The 22,665-nt window shown below is 37.9% G+C and overlaps 1 protein-coding gene and 2 long non-coding RNA genes across 6 annotated transcripts in view; 2 read left to right on the top strand and 1 right to left on the bottom strand.

Annotated features, from left to right (window-relative positions):
• Positions 1 to 2,772: 2,772 nt before the first annotated feature.
• On the top strand, positions 2,773 to 4,255 carry LOC142230723 (uncharacterized). The gene is made up of 4 exons (XM_075301356.1): positions 2,773 to 2,789; positions 2,894 to 3,452; positions 3,514 to 4,002; positions 4,064 to 4,255. Exons 1-4 carry the CDS (start codon positions 2,773 to 2,775, stop codon positions 4,253 to 4,255), a joined length of 1,257 nt encoding a protein of 418 aa, XP_075157471.1.
• Positions 4,256 to 18,834: 14,579 nt separating this feature from the next.
• Positions 18,835 to 21,701, top strand: LOC142221632 (uncharacterized). Of its 4 annotated transcripts, none has more exons than XR_012718160.1 (3): positions 18,835 to 19,937; positions 20,446 to 20,780; positions 21,544 to 21,701. It is a non-coding gene; the product is annotated as an uncharacterized LOC142221632 (long non-coding RNA). The 4 variants fall into 4 exon arrangements; XR_012718159.1 differs by having other exon boundaries at positions 20,408 to 20,780; XR_012718158.1 differs by having other exon boundaries at positions 18,845 to 18,966; positions 20,104 to 20,780.
• Positions 20,748 to 22,665, bottom strand: part of LOC142221634 (uncharacterized) — a 177,006-nt gene continuing 175,088 nt past the window's right edge. Inside the window, exons 2-4 of the long non-coding RNA XR_012718162.1 lie at positions 21,200 to 21,271; positions 21,021 to 21,136; positions 20,748 to 20,876 (exon numbers count right to left, since the gene is read on the bottom strand). This is a non-coding gene — a long non-coding RNA (uncharacterized LOC142221634). The remainder of the gene's footprint in view (positions 20,877 to 21,020; positions 21,137 to 21,199; positions 21,272 to 22,665) is intronic.

Below are 22,665 nucleotides of genomic sequence, written 5' to 3'. Positions count from 1 at the left end.
AGATATCCCCATTTTCTCCGGTAATTATACGGACTGGATATCCTATAGGGACATGTTTGTTTCTTTAGTTCACAATAATCAGGTTTTATTGAACGTGCAAAAATTCTACTACCTTCGCAGTTCCTGCAGGGACACCCCGTTGTCCATTGTTAATGAGTATCCGGCTTATGATGCTAGTTACCAGACAGCTTGGTCTGCTCTGACCAAAAGGTATCATAATAAGAGGAAGATTGCGGACACGATCTTTAGGAGACTTTTTGATATTGCTAGATCTGACGGTTCATGTGATAGTATCAAGAATCTTCTCGACACTACACGAACATGTCTTTCTCTCCTTAGTACCCTTGAGATAAATTGTGACAATTGGGACCCCTTTTTAGTTCACATTACTGTATCGAAGTTGGATACTCAGACATGTAAGGAGTGGGAACGGTCTTTGAATGCTTCGACGGAAATTCCGAAGATAGGGGAACTATTTTTATTTTTGGAAACAACTTTTCGGACTCTTGAGTCTATAAATGACCATGATTTGACCACATCTAGGACGGTTTCTAGGTCTGCTTCTTCTTTTAGACCATTACAGACTAGACGGGTTCATGTAGTCTCGACCAGAGATGGAAATTGTCCTTGTTGTGGACGAAGGCACCTTTTGTATAAATGTTTCCAATTTTTGGCTGCCTCGCCGGCAGCGAAACGTGACTTGATTTCATCGAAGGGTATTTGTAGGAATTGTTTGGACGTGGGACGTTTTTCTAGGGATTGTCGTTTGCAGACCCGCTGCCATGTGTGTAATATGCCCCACCATACGATTGTACATAATAAGTATTCTGAAGACGGCCCTACGTTAAGCGCCACGGCTGCCACTAGTGGCAATTCGGCGGGTGTTTCTACGGACATAACCGAATCACAAGCGAATATTCGTAGTTGCAACATTTCCATTTTGAATTCTACGGTTATGCCCAAGGTGTTACTTGCCACTGTTCGTGTTATAGTCCGAACCCAATATGGGGAATTTAAGCTGCGTGCACTTTTAGATCAAGGTGCTCAGGCTACGTTGATAACGGAGGAGGCCGTTCAGTTATTGGGACTCAGGCGATATCGCACTTACGCTCACATCACTGGAGTAGGGGGTAGCACCGTCATTGTTCGCAACTATGTGAATTTTTGTCTCATATCCCCTTGTGAGAAGAAATTTCGACTTGAGAGCAATGCTTTTGTAATGCCTTCGCTTACTTCTTATCACCCTGGACCTATGAGTCGGATCGAGCTACCGGTATATTCCTTCAATTTTCTCATTTTGGCTGGGTCGTATCTGGGCCAACTGCTGCTTTGAATTACTCTTTTGATGTGAGGAGCAGGAGGAGTTATTGGAGCAAAGGGAGTTTACGCGGGAAGAGGATTTGTGTGAGGAATACTTCAAAGCGACGTACAAGAGAGGTGATGATGGGAGGTATACTGTGGCATTGCCATTTAGGTCTGAGGTTCTGGGGAAACCGCTTCCGGCATTTTGTCATACGGATTTCAGTGCTTTGAGTCGGCTAAAGAATATGGAGACACGTTTTAATAGGGATGTTGGGTTAGCTGCTCAGTATAGGGAGTTTATGGAGGAGTATGAGAATTTGGGACATATGTCGAGAATTGGTCCATACCCTCAAACTCTTCGGCTGAACGGCTATTTTTTGCCACATTATGGTGTTCTGAGAGAGAGTAGCTCCACCACTAAACTTTGTGTGATTTTCGATGGAAGTAGCCAACGACCACCATTTGCATCTCTGAATGACGAACTTTGACCTGGGCCCGCTCTCCAAAATGATTTGCCGGCAATTATCACCCGCTGGCGTAGGTTTCGGATTGGTTTTCGATCTGATATAGAGAAGATGTTTCGACAAATTCGCGTTGTTGATCGCCATCTTCCTTATCAGCAGATTTAGTGGCGAGGGTATTTATATTTACCAATTAAGGACGGTTACGTATGGCACGTGTTCCGCCCCCTATCTTTCTATTAGAATATTGCAGCAGTTGGCCATGGACGAATATGACTCGTATCCTGTTGCTTGTGATGTTCTAAAAACGGATACTTACGTCGATGATGTGATATCCGGGGCGGACACCTTGACTGAGGCTTTGACGTTACATGACCACTTAGTGAAGTTATTAGCCTCGGGTGGGTTTAACCTAAGGAAGTGGACTTCGAACATCAGTGGATCTGATGAACGCTATTCCTGAGGAGTTTAGAGAGAAGAGGGGGATAGTCGATTTCGATGAGCAGGACTTGGTAAAGGCTCTCGGTTTAGGTTGGAATACTCTCGACGATACATTTGCTTTCAAGGTCGATTTCCAACCTCGAGAGAACGTTACGAAAAGCGACGTTTTGTCCGATGCTGCCCGGTTATATGACCCTTTGGGTTGGCTGGCCCCAGTCACAATCACTGCTAAGGCTACTTTTAATAAATTGTGGTTGGAGCGTATTGATTGGAAGGATAGCGTTTCAGATAGTATTCGGAAGGAATGGAATAAGCATCTTGGTGAATTGATTCATTTGGAAAACATTAGAATTCCTCGCTGGCTTGGAACTTTGCGCAACAGCAAACTGGAGTTGCATGGCTTTTGTGATGCCTCGCAAACTGCATTTGCTGCTGTAATACATGCCAAAAGTACAAATGATGGTTACCATGTCGTACGCCTTCTTCAGTCAAAAACTAAAGTTGCCCCGTTGAAAGTGGCCCCAACAACCTGAACACAACTACGAAACTAATCTTGACAGAAAAAAGAATGCGTTTGCATCCCATGTGATAACCAAACTTGATTTCCCAGAAATATTGTCCAGATTTTAATCGTTGGCAAAACTGGTGCGTGTTACGGCTTATATATTGCGCTTCGTCAACAATATTAGAATCAAAGAAAATGATAAGCATAAATCTGGATTCCTTACAACTGGAGAGCTGCATGAGGCTTTGAATATCTTAGTCATCCAATCTCAACGAGTGGAGTTTTCTGAGGAGCTTAATCATCTTAAAAAATGTCATCCTTTTCCATCTAGTAACAGACTAGCCCAGCTGTGTCCGTTTGTTGATGAAATTGGAATTCTGAGGGTTGGAGGGCGTTTGCAGAAGGCTAAGTTTGATTATGAATTTAAACACCCGATATTACTATCTAAAAACAATCCCCTTTCTATTTTACTTTTTTCAGACGCTCATATGAAAACGCTACATGGAGGACTTACCCAAATGCAAGCCTACGTCACGAGAAAATACTGGGTAATTTCAGCTCGTAATATTGCGAAACAAGTACAAAGAAAATGTGTAACTTGTTTTAAATACACCGCAAAGGCAGCACAGGAAATTATGGGGGAACTTCCATCAGTACGTTTGCAACCCACGCGCGCATTTAAGCATAGTGGAGTGGACTATGCCGGCCTTATTACCATCAAACAGTCCACTGCTCGCAATTCAGTAACGACAAAAGGATATATATCTCTATTTATATGTATGGTGACAACGGCGGTTCATTTAGAGGCGGTTACAAGTATGTCCACTGAGTCATTCATCGCAGCATTTAGAAGATTCACCTCCAGCCGTGGAATATGTACGGACTTGTACTCTGACTGCGGTACGAACTTCATTGGCTCATCTCTGCGAGCTTCTTTCAAACAGTGGAACAAAATGGCACTTTATACCACCAGCATCGCCCAACTTTGGGGGAATGTGGGAAGCTAGTGTAAAGTCTACTAAGCATCACTTGAAAAGAACCATGGATAATCGAATTTTAAAGTTTGAAGAACTAACCACCTTGTTGGCCCAAATTAAGAGTTGCCTTAATTCGCGGCCTTTGTGTCCACTATTCACTGACCCCAACGACTGTTCTGCCCTTACACCAGGTCATTTTTTAATTGGTGAGCCCCTTCTCACAATCCCTGATGAAAATCTTCTAGACTGCTCCATAGATCGACTTTCTCGATGGAAAGTTGTTGAAAGATTAAAACAACAGTTCTGGAAACGCTGGGTCGGTTTCCAGAACCCAAATAAATCCTGAATTGGGAGATCTTGTCCTTATATGCGACGAGAGGTTGCCTCCCGGTCAATGGCCACTAGCCCGTATTACGGAAGTTCATCCTGGCACAGATGGTAGAGTCCGCGTTGTTTCTGTAATATCTAATGGAAAGACCTATAAGCGCCCCGTATCTAAAATAGCACTTCTTCCTGTAAAAGATGAGTTTCAATTACCACAAATTCAACCGATGAGTTGCTGTGAGTAGAGGCATAGCTTGGTGATCTCAAAAAACCAAATAAAACACCTCAATTATTCTGCTTAACGTATATCAAGAACAGTTGTTCTTTGTGGGGGGGGGGGAATGTTAGAAAGTCATAACCAATTGTATCATATTAATACTTTTATATTATTTTATTGTTTTTATAACGTATTATTTTTGATTAATATCTTATTCACAATTTACTACCTTTTATTTCAAAGAATCTATATGTATTACGACCTACTCTAATATTTGGATTTCACATCAAAATTATTATCATTTATTTGCTTTGCTTATATATAAAACGATTGTTTGTTGGCTATTATATTCGTTTAGAACACTTTGCAACTCTTTGTCATTTGTCTCTTTGTTGTCTCCTTTGTTGTTATATTGTTCAATGTATGTTAGATGTACATGGTAATGCTAAGGGTAATGCAACGCATGCAATGATCTATCCACTTTTAGTCAAGCTCTTCAATGCAAGTATAGCGCTAGCTCTTAGTATAACAATTTAAGATAGAGAGCATAAATAATCCACTTAGAAAATAAAATGCAAAGATCATAGCAGGCAGTCTGTTATAGAACTCGAATGAAATTAAGCTATCTGCCCTGCTGCGCCCTTTAAGTTAACTCGGAATTAACAAATCCAGTCATTCAAATACAAAATTATAAATTTATCGCCTTATATGATTTTTTCTTTAAATAAATCGAAATCTAAATTGAATCCAAAAACCCAAAACTAAAATATGTGTTTGTGAGTTGGTCGAGTTAGCAATTAAACAAATTTCTCATACAGATTTTATAATAGAAAAATTTGCGCCGCCGAACAGACAATTTTTTATCGGCTTAGCCGTCAAGCCGCCGCCGCCGGAGGCAAAAATTTAGTATTAGCCGCCACCGACAAAAATGGGTCGGCTTCATTCTCTGCTCCTGTATTCGAAAATAGTGGTTAAAAATTTTTTAATAAGGCAGTTTCTGAGATATCATTATATTTTTATAAGGATATCTCAGAAACATGACATAACAAAAATTTTATTTTGTAAACTATTTTTATTTATAGGAATTATATTGAACGATGTCATCAAAGTTGACCAATAGATGCTTTTAGCAAAAAATCAAATTGATTCGTACTAAAAGCATACATTATTCTCTTAAGGTCGTGACATTATTTAGCTAAAATAGCAACGTTGTAATGTTATCCTGGTTTTAATAATCACATTTAAGGTAAACTTTGCCAATTGTGATAGATTACGGTACAGTTTAGGTTAGCTAGAGTGGCAGCCCTTTATTTCAGGTTCCCTTTGACTATTTAGTCCATTATGATACAGCACCTAGCAAAAAAATTTGGAATTTCTTCCAAAGGCACAACTTTAAAAGCACTTCCAGAAGATGCACTCCCAATGATGTTCTTTATTTTAACTATCCAGGAAGTTCTTTTAATTCAATTTTTTATAACGTGGTTTTTTTCATACTTATAATGGGTAATGTTAACTTTTTTTGTTTCAAATAGGTTAAAAACAGATTAAGAATTCATAAAATGGTATAAGTCTTTTAAATTTTCTCGAAAAAAAATGCTAAATCCAACTGAAAAAATTGTGAGTTTTTGAAAATATTTGAGGTCAAACTTTTCCGACAAGCGTTAGAATTCACTAAAAATTATAAAAAATTTTAACAATTATTTATTTGACAAAATATCACAATTTTTTTTAATTTACATCCAAAATATTGAATTCGGATCACACCTAAAGAAGTGATGCAAATTCAGTGCAACGGCTATTGAAATGGAGAACTTCCGTCCTATGACAAGCCCATGTTAAATTCATCGCTTCTGCGTCAATTTTGCACCACTTCCGGATCCAAAAAGAACATTTTCAGTACTTTTTTGGCGACGCTTTTTTTCTGGGCAGTGCTAAACTTCCTTCTTGTCACTGAGTGCCACACGATTCCATGTAGGAAGCTCAAAGACAAGGAATCTCCTTTTTATAGCCGAGCCTGAATAAATTTTCCCATTGCGATGAAAATTTTAGAGTAGCTTTGAAACACTCAGATATGTCACCAGCATTACAAAATTTTATGGTGTTTGGTCGAAAATAGGATTGAATCCATAACCATTTGTCTGCACAGCGGGTATGAAGCATTGTACGACGGTTGCTCCCATATATCAATGTATAATAGTAATTTCTAAATCTAAAAATTATTAAAACAAATTATTAAAAACAAAAGGACTTTAAAAGGAATAAAATATTATACAATACAATACTTACCAAATATAATAAAAAATTTTGGAAAATATTGTTACGTTTTTATATTTAGGCGTTTTTAATTACCCGACAATTAAAACACAGTTCTTTTAAATAACGACAATCTACAATATATTTACTATGACTTCACACTTTACAATTCGTTCACACTAAAGTTATTCGTTTGACGCTTTAATTAAGACTGACTCGTTAGCAGCATGCGAGCGCTTTTATATATGACGGAACATTCTGGTAGCACTACAATATTCTGGCAACGCCAGAACATTCTTAGACAATGCTAGAAGGATCTACGTTGTTCATCTGGTGGCTGCCAAACACATACACACTCACATAGGTATATGCTCGCATTACTACAACAACAACAATTATGGCAATAGACAATGAGAATGCAAAATAACAAAGCAAAGGGGTTGCTATTCTATGAGAGAGTAAGAACTAACATTTCGATAAGCAAACAAAAGAACATAAAAGAAATTCAGGAAAATACTAGAAAATGAATAGATGATTCCAACAAGTGATAGCGAAATTTTATCGTTACAATTTGAAATTTTAAATTAACGGAAACTAATTTAAATAAACTTATATCTATAATTATCAAATACGTAACACTGCCTCCCGCTTAAGCCTGTTCGTCCCGAACAGGCACAGAACCTGTTCCGTAAGGAGCCAATCGTTCCAGATGTACAACTTTCATCTTTGACCTAGGGCTGTCGTCCTTCTGAATCCGGTATACAACATCATTGATCTTCTTGATGACTTTGTATGGGCCTTCCCACTGTGTTTGCAGTTTAGGACACAATCCTTTCTTTCGTTGCGGGTTAAATAGCAGAACCAATTCTTCTTCTTGGAAGCCCTCAGTATTTACAGCACGATCGTATCTCGCCTTCATTCTGTTGCTGACCATTTTTATTTTGTTGCGCACTGATTCGTGAACTTCACCGAAAGTGTTTGGGATGTCGTTTCTGTTTTCTTCCATGGCGAGCTCATTAGGTTTAGCACCGAATATCAGATCTCCAGGCAACTTCAACTCAGTTCCGAATAGAACATTGGCTGATGTTCGAGAGGTGGAATCATGAATGGCAGATCTATACGACAGCAAAAACTTTGGTATATGCTCGTCCCAGTCCCTCTGGCCGTTGTCCACTACTTTTCGAAGATGTTCCTCCAGAGTGCGATTAAACCTTTCTACCATGCCATCGGATTGTGGATGTAATGGTGTAGTCCTCGTTTTCTTGATACCAAGGGATTCACACATCTCTTTGAATATGGCCGATTCAATTTCTTCCCTGGTCTGAGTGAATCTCGGACGGCACACCGTAGCGACATATCCAGTTTTTGTTGACAACATCCACAATCGTTTTTGCCTCTTGGTTTGGAATTGCATACACCTCCGGCCATTTGCTGAAGTAATCCATGACCACAAGGACATAACGGTTTCCAGAATCACTTACTGGGAAAGGGCCTGCTACGTCCATTGCTATTCTTTCAAACGGGGCTCCTGGTCTATATTCTTGCATAGGACCTCGACTTTTCCTTGTTGGACCTTTCGCCTTCATGCACTTCTCGCAATTGGCTACCCATTCAGCAATTGATTTCTGGCATCCAACCCAGTAGAATCGTTGCTTCACTTTCTCGGCGGTTTTGGTTATTCCCAGATGACCTCCACTGAGACCATTATGGAACTCCGCCAAAACGTCTCTTAATTTGGAATCTGGAACGATGATCAAATTTCGGCTGCTCTTGCCATCTTCGCTTTCCCATTTACGTTGCAGGGATCCATTGACTAGAACTAAACTATCCCATTGAGCCCAGTATGCTTTCATAAGTGGACTTTCGGCTGCGATTTCTTTCTTGCTGGGTTTCTTATTTTCTTGTTTTGCCGAAATAATTTTGTTCAAAATGGGACCTTTATGGTGCTCTGTTGATCAGTCTGTGCCAGATTCGATGTAACTGCCTGACATTTACAACTGTCTCCTTTGGTTCAGCCTTCGAGTAGCGTCTGCTTTCTACATTGCAATGCCGTCGTGTCAAGGCTTGATCAATAACTTGTTTGCCACCTTTTCTATTATCCGCAAAATTTGAATTTGAGTCGCTTGGCTTTGTGGTCGCCTTCTTCTGATTATTGTTTAATGGAGATGGCGAGATTGACCCCGAAGTTTTACGCCTCGCTTTACATTCCAGGGAAAGATGTCCAGCCTTATCACAGTTATAGCATTTCATTCTAGATTTATTTGCTTGCTGCTTCATTTCTTGCATTATCTGCTTTAGAGCCTCTTTTACCAATTCAATGACCGATTTCGATTCTTCACTCTCGGTCTCTACTCTGCGTACTTTGTGAATTTGAGGCCGTGTCAGCAATCTCGCAGTCTCTTGTACAAGTGCAAATGTTACTGTTTCTGTGAATGTAGCTTTTTGTGCGGCATATGTTGCACATTTTATCTCAGGGTCTCGAATGCCATTCACAAAAGTCTCAATCTTGATACGATCTATAAGAGGATGATTCTCTCCAGGGTATGCCAAAAGCACTAGCCGCTCAACTTCTGTTGCGAAATCTTGTAGGGTTTCATTCGATTTTTGGATTCTTCCTCTCAATTCCATTCTGAAGATGTCCTGCTTGTGCTCTTCACCATACTTGCGTTGAAGTGCCGCTATTACTTCATTATAGTTATTTCTAGAAGCAGCGGGAATGCTTTGTATCACATCAGCAGCATTGCCCCTTAATGCCAATAGAAGTTCAATTGCTTTATCATCGTCATGCCACAAATTTCTGCAAGCAACCATTTCGAATTGGAATTTGAAGACATCAAATGACGTTGAGCCATCGAAAACAGGAGATTTGATTTCTGAGCCCTCGATGACGCGCACTGGACCACCTTTAATTTCCAGCTCTGACATTTTTTTCTCGATGTGCAGAAACTTCTCATCATGAACCATAATTTTCTCATCCACGGAAAGAACATTCTAATCCAATTCCACAATTTGATTTTCTATATGGTCCACACGTTTCTCCATGCCTTCAGAAATTTGTTGTAATTTTTCGTTGACAATTCTAGAATTTTCGTCGAATTTTTCTTCCATTTTTCTAGAATTTGCTTCCATCATTTTGCTCAAAACATTGAGCATTGATGTGTAATCCACAACACTCGAAGCCACAGATGGAGTTTCTACACTGCTTGTATTGACGAGTATTGATTCATCAATGTCTTCCTTATAATCAAACTCATGCATCGCAATGTCCATATTACGCCGTTCAAACTCTTCCAGTAGACGCTTTTGAAGCTGGGTCTTATTGCCTGTTGTCGGCAGCTCCAGTTTGCTCAATTTCTTTTTTAAGTCTTCCACACGAAGCTCATTAAACTTCATTGTAGATTTTTTTCCGTTATTTCACTTCCGACACCAATTGTTACGGTTTTATATTTAGGCGTTTTTAATTACCCGACAATTAAAACACAGTTCTTTTAAATAACGACAATCTACAATTTATTTACTATGACTTCACACTTTACAATTCGTTCACACTGAAGTTATTCGTTTGACGCTTTAATTAAGACTGACTCGTTAGCAGCATGCGAGCGCTTTTATATATGACGATGTGGCAATACGAGAACATTCTGGTAGCACAACAATATTCTGGCAACGCCAGAACATTCTTAGACAATGCTAGAAGGATCTACGACCATTAAGTTGTTCATCTGGTGGCTGCCAAACACATACACACTCACATAGGTATATGCTCGCATTACTACAACAACAACAATAATGACAATAGACAATGAAAATGCAAAATAACAAAGCAAAGGGGTTGCTATTCTATGAGAGAGTAAGAACTAACATTTCGATAAGAAAACAAAAGAACATAAAAGAAATTCAGGAAAATACTAGAAAATGAATAGATGATTCCAACAAGTGATAGCGAAATTTTATCGTTACAATTTGAAATTTTAAATTAACGGAAACTAATTTAAATAAACTTATATCTATAATTATCCAATTCGTAACAATATATAACGTTGGCGTTTGACATATCGACGTTGACATTTGTCAAAACCAACAATAGGTCTGTTCGCGTAATTTTCTAGCAATAACAATAACAAACAACGAATGAGGCTCATTTCCACCTCGGCGTATATGTCAAAATGCAAAAAATGAGGGTCCCATGGCTGAATAAGTGTGTAAATATAACCATAGCGATAGGCGGTAGGCGGTAGGCGAACACTTATTTACGTGTATTTCTTATGGGAAGCCCAAAATCCGCGACGGAATACCGTGACGGCTGGCGGCGTGTCGCTAAATTAAAACTTACTCTAACTCCTTGGCGAAAACCGGTATAGTGTTGCCATCGCTTATCAATTTTTTTAACTCACCACTAGGAATTGCTGTTGCCTGGACACGTGTAGATTATTTTTTCTTGAAATAACTCAACAAATAACAAGCCATTGTATGTTTTTATTCAACTTCATTGTTTAATATTGTCAAAACATGCTGTATTGGCAACAAAAACGCTAGGAAACGTGAAAAATTTAATTATTCGCCGTCAAGCTTATTGTATTTGCCGTTGCGGCAAAAATGTTTCGCCTACCTCCTATCGCTATGGTTATATTTACACACTAAGGAGGTTGAATCACGATAACAAAAACAACAAATTTCAATATGTTGTTTGCAATTTTAAGAAGTCAAAATCAGCTGATAAAAGAATCGTATGGCATTGGTAAAAGTGGCAATTATTTATTCTTTCAATTGTCCTAAAAATAATTCAAATCCAGAGAAAAATAAAGGTTCAAATTTAATTGCGTCACCTATGAGTGATTGTGAAGTGGATAATTCATCCGAGGAACGCCGATAGAGACAAATAAGACTATAGTAACCACCAAAGTTAAGAATGGAAGTCAGTCAAATGGATCTTCGCCATCTATTAACAAACACAGTTTATGATGCAGTTTAAAAACTGATGTGCGTGGTATTTTGGGTCTGGAATATGTTATCAAGATACTCAAGTCATCTTCGAACAATTCTCCAGTTATGAATGAGCGAGTTTGTTTGAGATGCATTTGCTACGCAGTGTCATTTGGAGAGCTGCAATCACAGTAGACATATGATTTTGACATCTTAAAATTTTGTCGAAATAAAAAAATTGTAATCATATGGGCCCATGATTTAACCTTCTTGTTCAGCCATGGAGGGTCCTCTATTCTCAATGCACGACTGTTTAGTTTGATTAGTGGCCTTGCGGAGTTACTTGATTTTTTCACAATGAACTTGTTTTATGTTGAACTGGACAACACTAACTTCTAACAGTTATGCTATGTTCCCACCGACTCGTTTTCCTCATTCGTTTTTCCAAAACATTTCACCGTTCACACCGGGTTGAGATGTTTTAGTTTGACAGTTACCATGGAAATTAGAAATTCAAATTTACTCGGAATTCTTATATATGCAACGTATGTCCAAATAATTACCGCAAGCGTAAAGGGAAAAAATTATGTTATTTTCACATGTCCATGTTCTTTAAAGCCTTTGTTTATTCCTTTTTTTCTATGAAACTTTTTTTAATATTTTGACATATATTTTGAATATGGTATGTTATTCGGGGTATATTCCAAATTAGGTGAGTTCTCATTCTAAAATTGACGTGTTTTGGAGGAAAACTTCCCAATAAACACAAACGTTTGAAAAATGTTAAATTTCAACAATTTTTCAAACATTTTTTCAAAGGATTAGGGTACGATTCAAGTTGAGAAATTGTTGAGAAAATCGCGTTCTCTACAAAAAACAGACATTACCCTCAACAGTGAAATTCAACACATTAGCAATAATATCTCAAGTGCTATCCTGAAATTGAAATGCATCGCCACTCAATAATTTGTCAAACAATTTTCGATGCGAGTCAAATTCAAAATTAACATCGTTGCAAATACTTTTCAACCTAAATTTGTATGAATGATATCCCCACTTCAAATTGAAAGTCAAAGCCAAAATTCTATGAATTTTGTATAATTTATTCATTTTCATCAAAATAAAATATATAATAATACACTACACTACATAATACACTACAATACCAATTGATATATAATAATCTTATTAAACATATCAACAAATAAGAACAAAAAAAACAACAAAACTTTAAATATCTTAAACATTATTAGTAGGTTAGGTTAGGTTAGGTTAGGTTAAAGTGGCAGCCCGATTAAATTTCCGGCTCACTTAGACTATTCAGTCCATTGTGATACTACATTTAACTAAAAGTACCTATTACATATGGGCTAAGACTAGAAGTGCCCATATGTAATAGGTACTTTTAGTTAAATGTGGTATCACAATGGACTGAATAGTCTAAGTGAGCCTGAAATTTAATCGGGCTGCCACTTTAACCTAACCTAACCATATGGGCACTTCTAGTCTTAACCACTGAACCTTCTCTATTATTTACTTTTGTGGAACCAACCAGATTGCTCCAAAAACATTAACTGCTTAAGTTAACGTTTTCCAGGTCAACCAGTAATCTAAAGGTATATGCTCCTAAAATTCGCTTACGCCTTACGCAAAAAGCAGGACACTCACACAAGAGGTGTTTAATTGATTCCATTTCCTCCACATCATGACAGCTCATACAATAGTCACCATACTTCGCACCTATAATTTTTGCAAATTCGCCTATCAGGCAGCGACCCGTTATAGCAGATATTAGGAGTGCTATCTGACGCCTTGAGAACACTAGCATATCTAGTGTGCGGTTTAAGTTTAAATGGGGCCATATTTGCTTGGTGTCGTTACAACCCTTGCAATTTTCCCATCGAATATTGGCCATCATAACAGCCTTCTCACGCAGTAAGAGCTTGCAGGTGGCCAGAGGCATACCAACAGATTCTAGTTCCCCTGGAATATGTAAGGTAGTTCCTAGCCTTGGATTTTATTGCAGGTTGACTGTCTGAGTATATGTTAATGCCAATATTTGTTGGAACATTACTTCTCAGCCATTTCTCCACCTCTCTTATTGCCAATATTTCAGCCTGAAAAACACTACAGTGATTAGGTAATCTTTTCGCTATTCGAATTTCCAGATCTTTAGAATATACTCCGAACCCCACTTGTCCATTCAATTTGGAGCCATCAGTATAGAAATCTATATATCTTTTATTCCCCGGGGTCTGTGTACACCACGCCTCACCGTTGTGAATTAGAGTTTCAAACTTTTTGTCGAAAAGGGGTTTTGCCAGGGTGTAATCCACTACGTTAGGCACATCTGGCATTACTTTGAGGACCGAACTATGACCGTAACTTTTTTCCGACCACAGCGATAGCTCGCGCAACCGCACAGCCGTTGTTGCAGCTGACTGTTTGGCCAAAATGTCTAAAGGCAATAGATGTAGCATGACATTAAGGGAGTCTGTTCCTTTCTTACTAAATGCGCCTGAGATACATAAGCTCGCCATACGCTGAACTTTATCTAAACAAGTCGGTTTCTGAAGTGCCGGCCACCAGACTATAACACCATATAGCATTATAGGTCTAACTACTGCCGTGTATAGCCAATGCACAATTTTTGGTCTTAGTCCCCACTTTCTCCCTATTGCCTTTTTGCACGAGTACAAAGCTATCGTGGCTTTTCTCGCCCTCTCTTCAATATTAAGCCTAAAATCCAGCTTCCTGTCCAAAATAACTCCAAGGTATTTTTCAGTACCCCCTAAGGAAATGGGCCTAACCGTGGGTGTTTTGCGATCTTTGCAGTACATGACTAGTTCTGTCTTTGCTGGATTTATACCAAGACCATTATCTTTCGCCCATTTCTCAGTCATGCGGAGAGCTCTCTGTATAATATCTCTGATTGTGGATGGGAATTTTCCCCTGACTGCTAGCGCCACATCATCTGCGTATGCCACCACTTGTATCCTTTCTTTTTCTAGGGAAACCAGAAGGTTGTTTATAGCAACATTCCAAAGAAGAGGTTATAGAACTCCACCTTGGGGAGTGCCTCTGTTCACATACCTTTGTATGTTTGCTTGCCCTAGTGTGGCTGAAATACGTCTCTTTATTAGAAGTTCGTCTAAGTATACCTGGATCAACATTCAGAGTTGTCAGTCCATTTAATATCGAGCTCGGATAGACATTATTGAACGCCCCTTCGATGTCTAGAAACGTCACGATTGTGTATTCTTTGACAGATAGTGATCTTTCAATAAAGCTGACTAGTTCATGCAATGCGGTCTCAGTAGACCTGCCCTTCGAGTATGCATGTCGTTTCGAGAGTAAACTTGAATCCACGCTAGTTCTAAGATACATGTCTATCATCCTCTCCAGAGTCTTAAGTAGGAATGAGGATAAGCTGATTGGTCGGAAATCCTTCGCACTCGAGTGAGAGGCTTTTCCTGCTTTAGGTATGAAGACGACTTTTGTTTCCCTCCACTTTTCTGGAATATATGCTAAGTTTACACATCGTTTATATATCACCGTCAACCAGGGGATAATTCTTTCAGCCACTGCCTGTAACTCCGCCGGAGTAATTCCAACAGGTCCGGGGGATTTGAATGGTCCAAAGCTATTTAAAGCCCATTTTATTCTAGATTCCGACACAATTTCCTCGATAGGAAATGATCGCTGAGCCTCTGTTACACCGCCGGAACATGGTTCAACCGTCTGATTTCCAGGGAAGTGTGTGTCCAAAAGTACCTCCAACGTCTCCTCAATGGACGTTGTCCAATTTCCCTCCGATGTTTTAATGAAACCTGGAGCGGTGTTAGTGGATGCTAGTACCTTCCGTAGTCTGGAAGCCTCTGACGTATTCTCAATACTGCTACAGTAATCATCCCAAGAGTTTTGTTGAGACCTTCTCAGTTCTCGTTTATATGCTCTCAGATTCATCTTGTAAGTGTCCCAATCCTCCGGAGCTCTTGTGGACTTTGCTTTGTTAAAGAGCTTCCTGCAGGATTTCCTCATATTACTTAACTCCGTAGTCCACCATGGCGGCCGATTTTTCCCCCTTGGCTTTCCTCTAGTGCTCATATTTGTCTCCGGCATTTCCGGTATCATCAAATTGAACGATTGCCTATACCTATTCCAATCAACTTTCCTAACATTTGGCGGAAATATGGTCTTTGAAGTACGAACAGCCAATCTGAAACTGATGTAGCGATGATCTGAGAAGCTATGTACCCTCAAAACTTGCCACTCAGATATCTTATCATTCAGTTCCGGAGAGGTCAACGTTACGTCCAAAACCTCTTGTCTGTTCCTGGTGACGAAGGTTGGTGCATCTCCCTTATTGCAAACTACCAGGTTAGTACGCAAAATAAACTCTATTAGCGACTCTCCCCTTGCATTAGTATCACTACTTCCCCAAATACTATGATGTGCATTTGCATCGCATCCCATAATGAGTTTTGTCTTTGTTTTTAGTGACTCCTCAACTAAGGTCTTAACGGCACAGGGTGGCATCTCCCTCCAATATTTGCATGTGGATATCTCTAGACTGGCTACGACAGTGTCTGCATTGCTCAATGAAGGAAGCAGAAACAAGTTTAGTTCGTTTTTAGCAATTATACATGCTCGATTTATATCGTTACCGGTATTATACAAAAGTTTAAAACCCGGAGTGCTTAATTCACAGATCTTGTTCTTATATATGTATGGTTCTTGAATAAGAACTATATCTATGTCTCCTTTCATCAGGAGAACTTTTAAGGCAGCACAAGCGGCCTTACAATGGTGAAGATTTATCTGGAGGAACCGTAGAACCACCCAAATGTTCAACCACCGTCACATCATCCGCTTCAATTGAGTCATCAAGGGCTTCCTCTTCACAGATCTCTGTGACTCTCGCAACAATCCGCGGTTCAGCTTTGGTGAGGCTTGAGCCTGTAGAAACTTCCCGCATATGATTTTCGCCATAGTCTGCAGGTTTTATGTCTCCTTCGGCTTCGCTAGGAGATTTTTTCACTGCTGACTCTACCGGAGGCTTGTCCGTTTCGGAATCCTTTGGCTGATCGCTTTTGTATACCTTCATATGGATATCATGAAAGCCATAACTTACACGTCCTTGGGACTGGGCTAGATGTGGCAGCGACTCTATGTTTAATATAAACACCGCATGTCGTCTTGGTCCATCCACCTCATCCAATCGACCAACCTTCCAATCGGCGGTTGGAATATGTGGGTTACATTCTTTTAGTCTCTCTAGTATTGACTCAGGATCAGGAGGGTTTGCCGGTATCCATGCATGTGCTCTAGGTTTAGCCGGTATGTCTTTTTTATCGACTAACTCCAAAGCGGCTCCTTCCCAAACTTCACCAATTAGCATCAATGCAGCTTTAAAGCAATCCATAGACCTCTGGTCCGCAAAAGCTATTAACTTATATCGTCCTTGATACCATCCAGCATCTTGCCGTCGAGGACTTGGTCCGGGAAACTTTTTTCGCACCTCTGAGTAGACACCAGACATCGCGTTCTCAATTTCCCCCCATTTTTGCCTTGGAATCATACCGTCCAATGCTCCTTTATTAATAATAGCCATCACAAGGCTGTCTTTTGCAACTGAGGCAAACGATCTTTGATCCCATTTAGAGGATGGCAGCTCATCCGGTGATCGTTCCCTTTTTCCAGCTTCAAGAATTCCTTGAGCCCATTGTAAGGAATCGCTTTGCTTAGCCGACAACGTGCTTGGGTCGACTGATCCTAATTTCTTTAGGATAAACAAAGCATTTCTTCGTTCCTTGAATCTCTTTCGAGAGGGATTGCCTCCTTTTGATGTCGTCACCTTAGAAAAGGTTCGACTTGCCAAAGTGTCACCGCCAGTCGACCCGTCTACAGGTCGACTAATTGGGCCTGACTCTTGGTCGCTGCCCAAATTTATAACTTCAGTCGTTACCCGTCCACTAGGCCCTGAAGTTAGCAACCCACTGGATGACTTTGAATTTCGCTGCATGGTGGTTTATTATTTCCACCACACGTGAAATTCGTAATAAGTACTTATTACGATGAAATACTCCGCTATTAGAAAACACGTCCGTTCAGTTCGACGGTTGAATAAAAATATTATTATTAGTAAACACTTTTGCATTGATAATTCGATTTCCTTCCTTTTGGTGTCATAAAACAGCATTAAAATTTATTAACATGCGGCCAATTTGAAATTAGGAACGTACTGGACCGCGTGTTAGAATTAATTTCTAGCAGAAGGAATTCATAAAATATCCATTTTAAACTGATAATAGCATATGAATTAAACTGACGATGTGATGCACATTTTCATCCAGAAGTTGTTGATTTCAACAATTTGTTGTTTTTAACAATGTTAATTGGTTGCACTTGTAATGTTTCTGGAAACTTTTTCTTGTCGATAAGCCACTCATTTCTTATTGTTTGCAAGAATGTAGCATCCAAAGATTTTAGTTTTCTGCAAAGAGATTTAAATTTAGTGATTTCTATAAAGTGTTGATTTAATTTTTCATATTGACGTACCAATTATTATAAACTATTTGAAGCAGTTCCAGTTAATTGTCCACCATTTTTTCATCGGTCAGCTTTTTAATGTTTTCAAGAACGTAGAATCCATAATTTTAGTTTTCTGCAAAGAGATATACATTTAGTGACTTCCTTAAAATTTTATTTCATTTTTTATTTTCACTTACCTATTTTTATAAACTATTTGGTTATTTGTCTAAAATTTTCCATTTTTTTTATTTCTTGCAATTGACCACGAACTTCGTTGCACAAATAGGTATTGAAAACCACATGGTTTTTTCGTTGCATTTTAGGGTAGTGTTTTGTCAAAGTTTTCACATATTATCTTCAACACCTTTTCAAAGATTTTGGCAAAATGGAAGTAATTCGCAAACAATTTGAAGATGTATTAAAGATGAGCTATTTCAAGTCAAGTTGAATTTATGTTGAAAATTATATTTACCCTCAAACTGAAAAGTTGTTGCATTTGAAAAACGCTCATCCTGTGTTTATTGGGTTGTGTTTTGAACTTGTTTTTTAGTATGGCGAAAACGACTCGTTTTGAAGTGCTTATAAAGGGAAAACATTTCAAACCCCAAAACATGCTTGGTGAGAACGCCGTATTACGTGTCACACAAGCAATTCTTTTGCAGGAAACGTTTCCATAGAAAAAAGTCTTGTTAATAGCTAACCCTGTCTGCTGTTTTTCGGCCAACAAAATGCTGCTGTTTTAGCAGTTTTTTTGCTAAAACAGCAAACAATTGTCATGTGCGCCCAGTAGGTTAATTGGCAATACTAGCCAGCGCCATCTATTGGTTACATGAGGAAATATGCAGAGGGAGAGAATTTTTAAGTCATCATAAATTCTCTATGACAGACAGATGATTTGTTTAGATGGTATTTTGGAATTTGGTAAGAAAATGGCTGGGAAAGCTTGGGAGTATGGCGAATTGAGGCGTCCATCATGGAGAAATGGATGGAAAAAATGGTTGTTTCTGGTTTTGGACACGAACGAGTGAGGTTGTGACGGTTGATGGTTGAAAGAAAATTGGGAGCAACTGCAGTTTATGGGCCCCTCACCGAATTACTTAAATTTAATATATGTTGTGTCATTCGGTGAGCTGATTCCAACAAAGTGACCCATACCCGGGGGAAGTACCCGGGTCTTGAGATATAGCCCTCCAAAGGGTCAATAAAAACGTGATATATCTCTTTTATTTTTTGCCCAATCTAGACGAACTTGGTATCATATGAAAGCTTATTCAATGCACTTTTCCCCCTTGGGTTAATACTTACAACATACAAAAATTATTTCAGTAATAAATCATATGAAAGCTTATTCATTATTATATTGGTATCATATGAAAGCTTATTCAATGCACTTTTATACGCAAGAAAATATCTTTTTAATATTTAATTTAGTTTGGGAGATATAAATAAAAAAAGAAAATTTTTACCCTATTTTTTGTTATTTTCATTATATCTCAAAAAGTCTTCGATTATACCCTAACATTTTTTACAAATAGCTTGAAAGCCTATATTCTGGCTTTTTGATTGATGTACTACATGTCTTTATAGGTCCATTTTTAGCAAAGTTATTGAGCTTTTATTCTGAGTAGAAAAAAAATTGTTTTATTACTGAAATAATTTTTGTATGTTGTAAGTATTAACCCAAGGGGGAAAAGTGCATTGAATAAGCTTACATATGATACCAAGTTTGTCTAGATTGGGCAAAAAACAAAAGAGATATATCAAGTTTTTATTGACCCTTTGGAGGGCTATATCTCAAGACCCGGGTACTTCCCCCGGGTATGGGTCACTTTGTTGGAATCAGCTCACCGAATGACACAACATATATTAATTTTAAGCAATTCGGTGAGGGGCCCATAAACTGCAGTTGAGCCGAAAATTGTGGTTGTTTTTTTTGAAAGTTGATAAAGTCTGCCCAAATATTTGAGAAATAAAAAACACAAGTGACACTCAAAGCAAATGTAAACAAAAGTATATGTTTATTGCAAATAAAACTGAAAAGGAACATAGTGTAAAAGCATAGTGGAACTTGCAAATGAAATTAATATCAAATTAATTATGAACTAATACAAATTGAATGCGAATTGAATTCGAATTATAAAAATTTTATTGTTCTGAATAGTTTAGACTTAATTTCAAATTTGTAAATGCTAAAGAGTGAAATAAACTTAAAGATGAACTTAAATGCTAAATATTGAAATAAAGTTATAGCTAAACTTAAACGCTAAAGAATGTTAAATAAACGTATAGCTAAAGTTAAACGCTAAAAGAGAAAAATAAACCAAACTTAAAGATAGACGTACAGCCCGTTTCTGTATGTCGAACGAGCTATATCGATCGACTGAAATGGAAACAAACAGCTGAATTTATAACTAAAAATAAGCTGTTTCTATGCATTTCAGTCGATCTATAGAACTCGTTCGACATACAGAAACAGGCTGTTAAATGGTAATTGACCTGAAACGAAAGGAAACAAGAGAAAGGAGAACTTTAGTGAAAAGCAAATGAAATATAATAAAAGAAATAAATTTTAAAAGATAAAAAGGGGCAACCTGAAAAAGAGAAAAAATAAAAAAGGACATTCTAGTTAAAAGAACCAACCATCAAATAACATTATTTCGACACTTACCGAAAGCCCACCTCCATTTCATCACCTCATTTGCGGCCCAAGCATTCCCGGCAGACAGGAATCGTATGACCCTTGTGACCCATTTCCATCCATTGCTGTTTTTACACATTATCATCGCTGTCGTCATCTTCAATTGGGTATAATTGCATTGCGCTGGTCATCCTACAGTGCCCAGGTACCGTGCTACTTTCATTTTCGTAGTCTTACAAAAACTTGGACGGGTACGCAATTTGAACGTTGACGGACGGACGGACTTGTACTTTCTTTACTTCTGTAAATAAAAATTGTTTAAATATTAATAAGTGTAGTGGTACATGTTGACTAGTGTGCTGTAGGGTATTAAGGGGATAGGCATTAACACTTGGGGTTTTATAAATAGTGCCAGATTTGGGCAATCGTGTTAGGCTGAGCTCACCCTAGGACTTTATTAAAACTGCGTGGACAAAGAGAGTGTGTCCCCCCATAGATATGTCTAATGTGTTCACCATAAGACTCTAGACCGGACAGTGATTGCTTGTAAAAAAACTCGATCTGGAAAGAAAAATATAAAAATTTTTATTGACAGAAACTTACTTGACGTTGTACTATACTTACCTTATCTTGACGGACGGACGGAAAAGACAGGAAACGAAAAGGAAAAAGACTAGAAGGTTTCATCATTCATTCCTGGGAAAGTAACAATAATAATTAATAATGGAATTTTTATATATTTTGTTTTTGGATTTTGTTTAATTTGAATATTTTGTTAGAGGTAGATTTAATAAAATTATAAAACATTTATAACGTTATGAATTGAAATATTTGCGTATGAAAATTAATTTAAATATGGAAGAATAAGGAAATTTTATGAAAATTCATAAAAAGCGAACTCTCATCAAATGTATATTTTAGTGTAAACTAGTGTAATTACTAATTGTTTTTTTTACTTTTCATTACAGATTGTATTAACATTGTTATGTTTTATCCGCGTGTATAAGGCCAAAGAAGAAAAACAAAGTAAATAAATACTGGATAACAATCCAACTCAACTTCCAATACTTTGATGGAATTCAATTTATTTCACACGTTCAATAAATGTAGAAGTTATAGTATTAAATGATTTACGGGTTTCACTTCAAAATATCTTTAAAAATCGACAAGTTTGTAGTTGTTATAGCAGTAAAAATGTTAGCTATTTCAACTAACGCAGTTTGCTACTTTAGCAGCGATTTTTGTCAAAAACTATTAGCAAACACGTTTGCTAATTCAGCAGCATTTGTTTGCTATTGTAGCTGTAAAAAAATGTTTTCCGTTTCAACTAACGAATGTTTGTTGAAAGAACTACATGATACTGCTGCCTCTTTTTTAGCAAACAAAAACTGCTGTTTTAGCAAACATTTTTGCTATTATGAGTAACAAAATTTTTTGGGTGTAGGTTCAATTAATGTTTTATTTTATTATTTATATAATAAAAAATCAGTCATCGAAATAACTAGACAATTAATTTATAATAAAGCAACTAAAAGTAGTTCAAAACTTTTCCCAGCAAAAAATTGGGAGTTGTTCTAAAGGCACAAACTTAGGTTCTTAGGTTAGGTGGCAGCCCGATGTATCAGGCTCACTTAGACTATTCAGTCCATTGTGATACCACATTGGTGAACTTATCTCTTATCACTGAGTGCTGCCCGATTCCATGATAAGCTCAACGACAAGGGACCTCCTTTTTATAGCCGAGTCCGAACGGCGTTCCACATTGCAGTGAAACCACTTAGAGAAGCTTTGAAAGCCTCAGAAATGTCACTAGCATCACACAGGAAGTTTTTTTACTTTAATTTTGTTCATATTTTAATGGGCAATTTTATTTAAATGCATTAAAAATCATAAAAAATATTTATTTGAGAAAATACCATAAAATTTTTCAATTCACATTCAATACACTGAATTCGGATCGCACCTTAAGAAGTGATGCAAATTCATTGCAACGGCTGTTGAAACACGGTGGACATTTGTCCTAAGACAAGTTCATATTACATTCATCGCTTCTTCGCCAATTTTGCACAACTTCCGGACCCAAAAAGAAC

This window comes from Haematobia irritans, chromosome 1, assembly GCF_050003625.1.
Source record: "Haematobia irritans isolate KBUSLIRL chromosome 1, ASM5000362v1, whole genome shotgun sequence".
In the NCBI taxonomy this organism is placed as follows: domain Eukaryota; kingdom Metazoa; phylum Arthropoda; class Insecta; order Diptera; family Muscidae; genus Haematobia; species Haematobia irritans.
The sequence above is the reverse complement of the archived record's forward strand: the minus strand, read 5'-3'. Positions and strand labels throughout refer to the sequence as shown.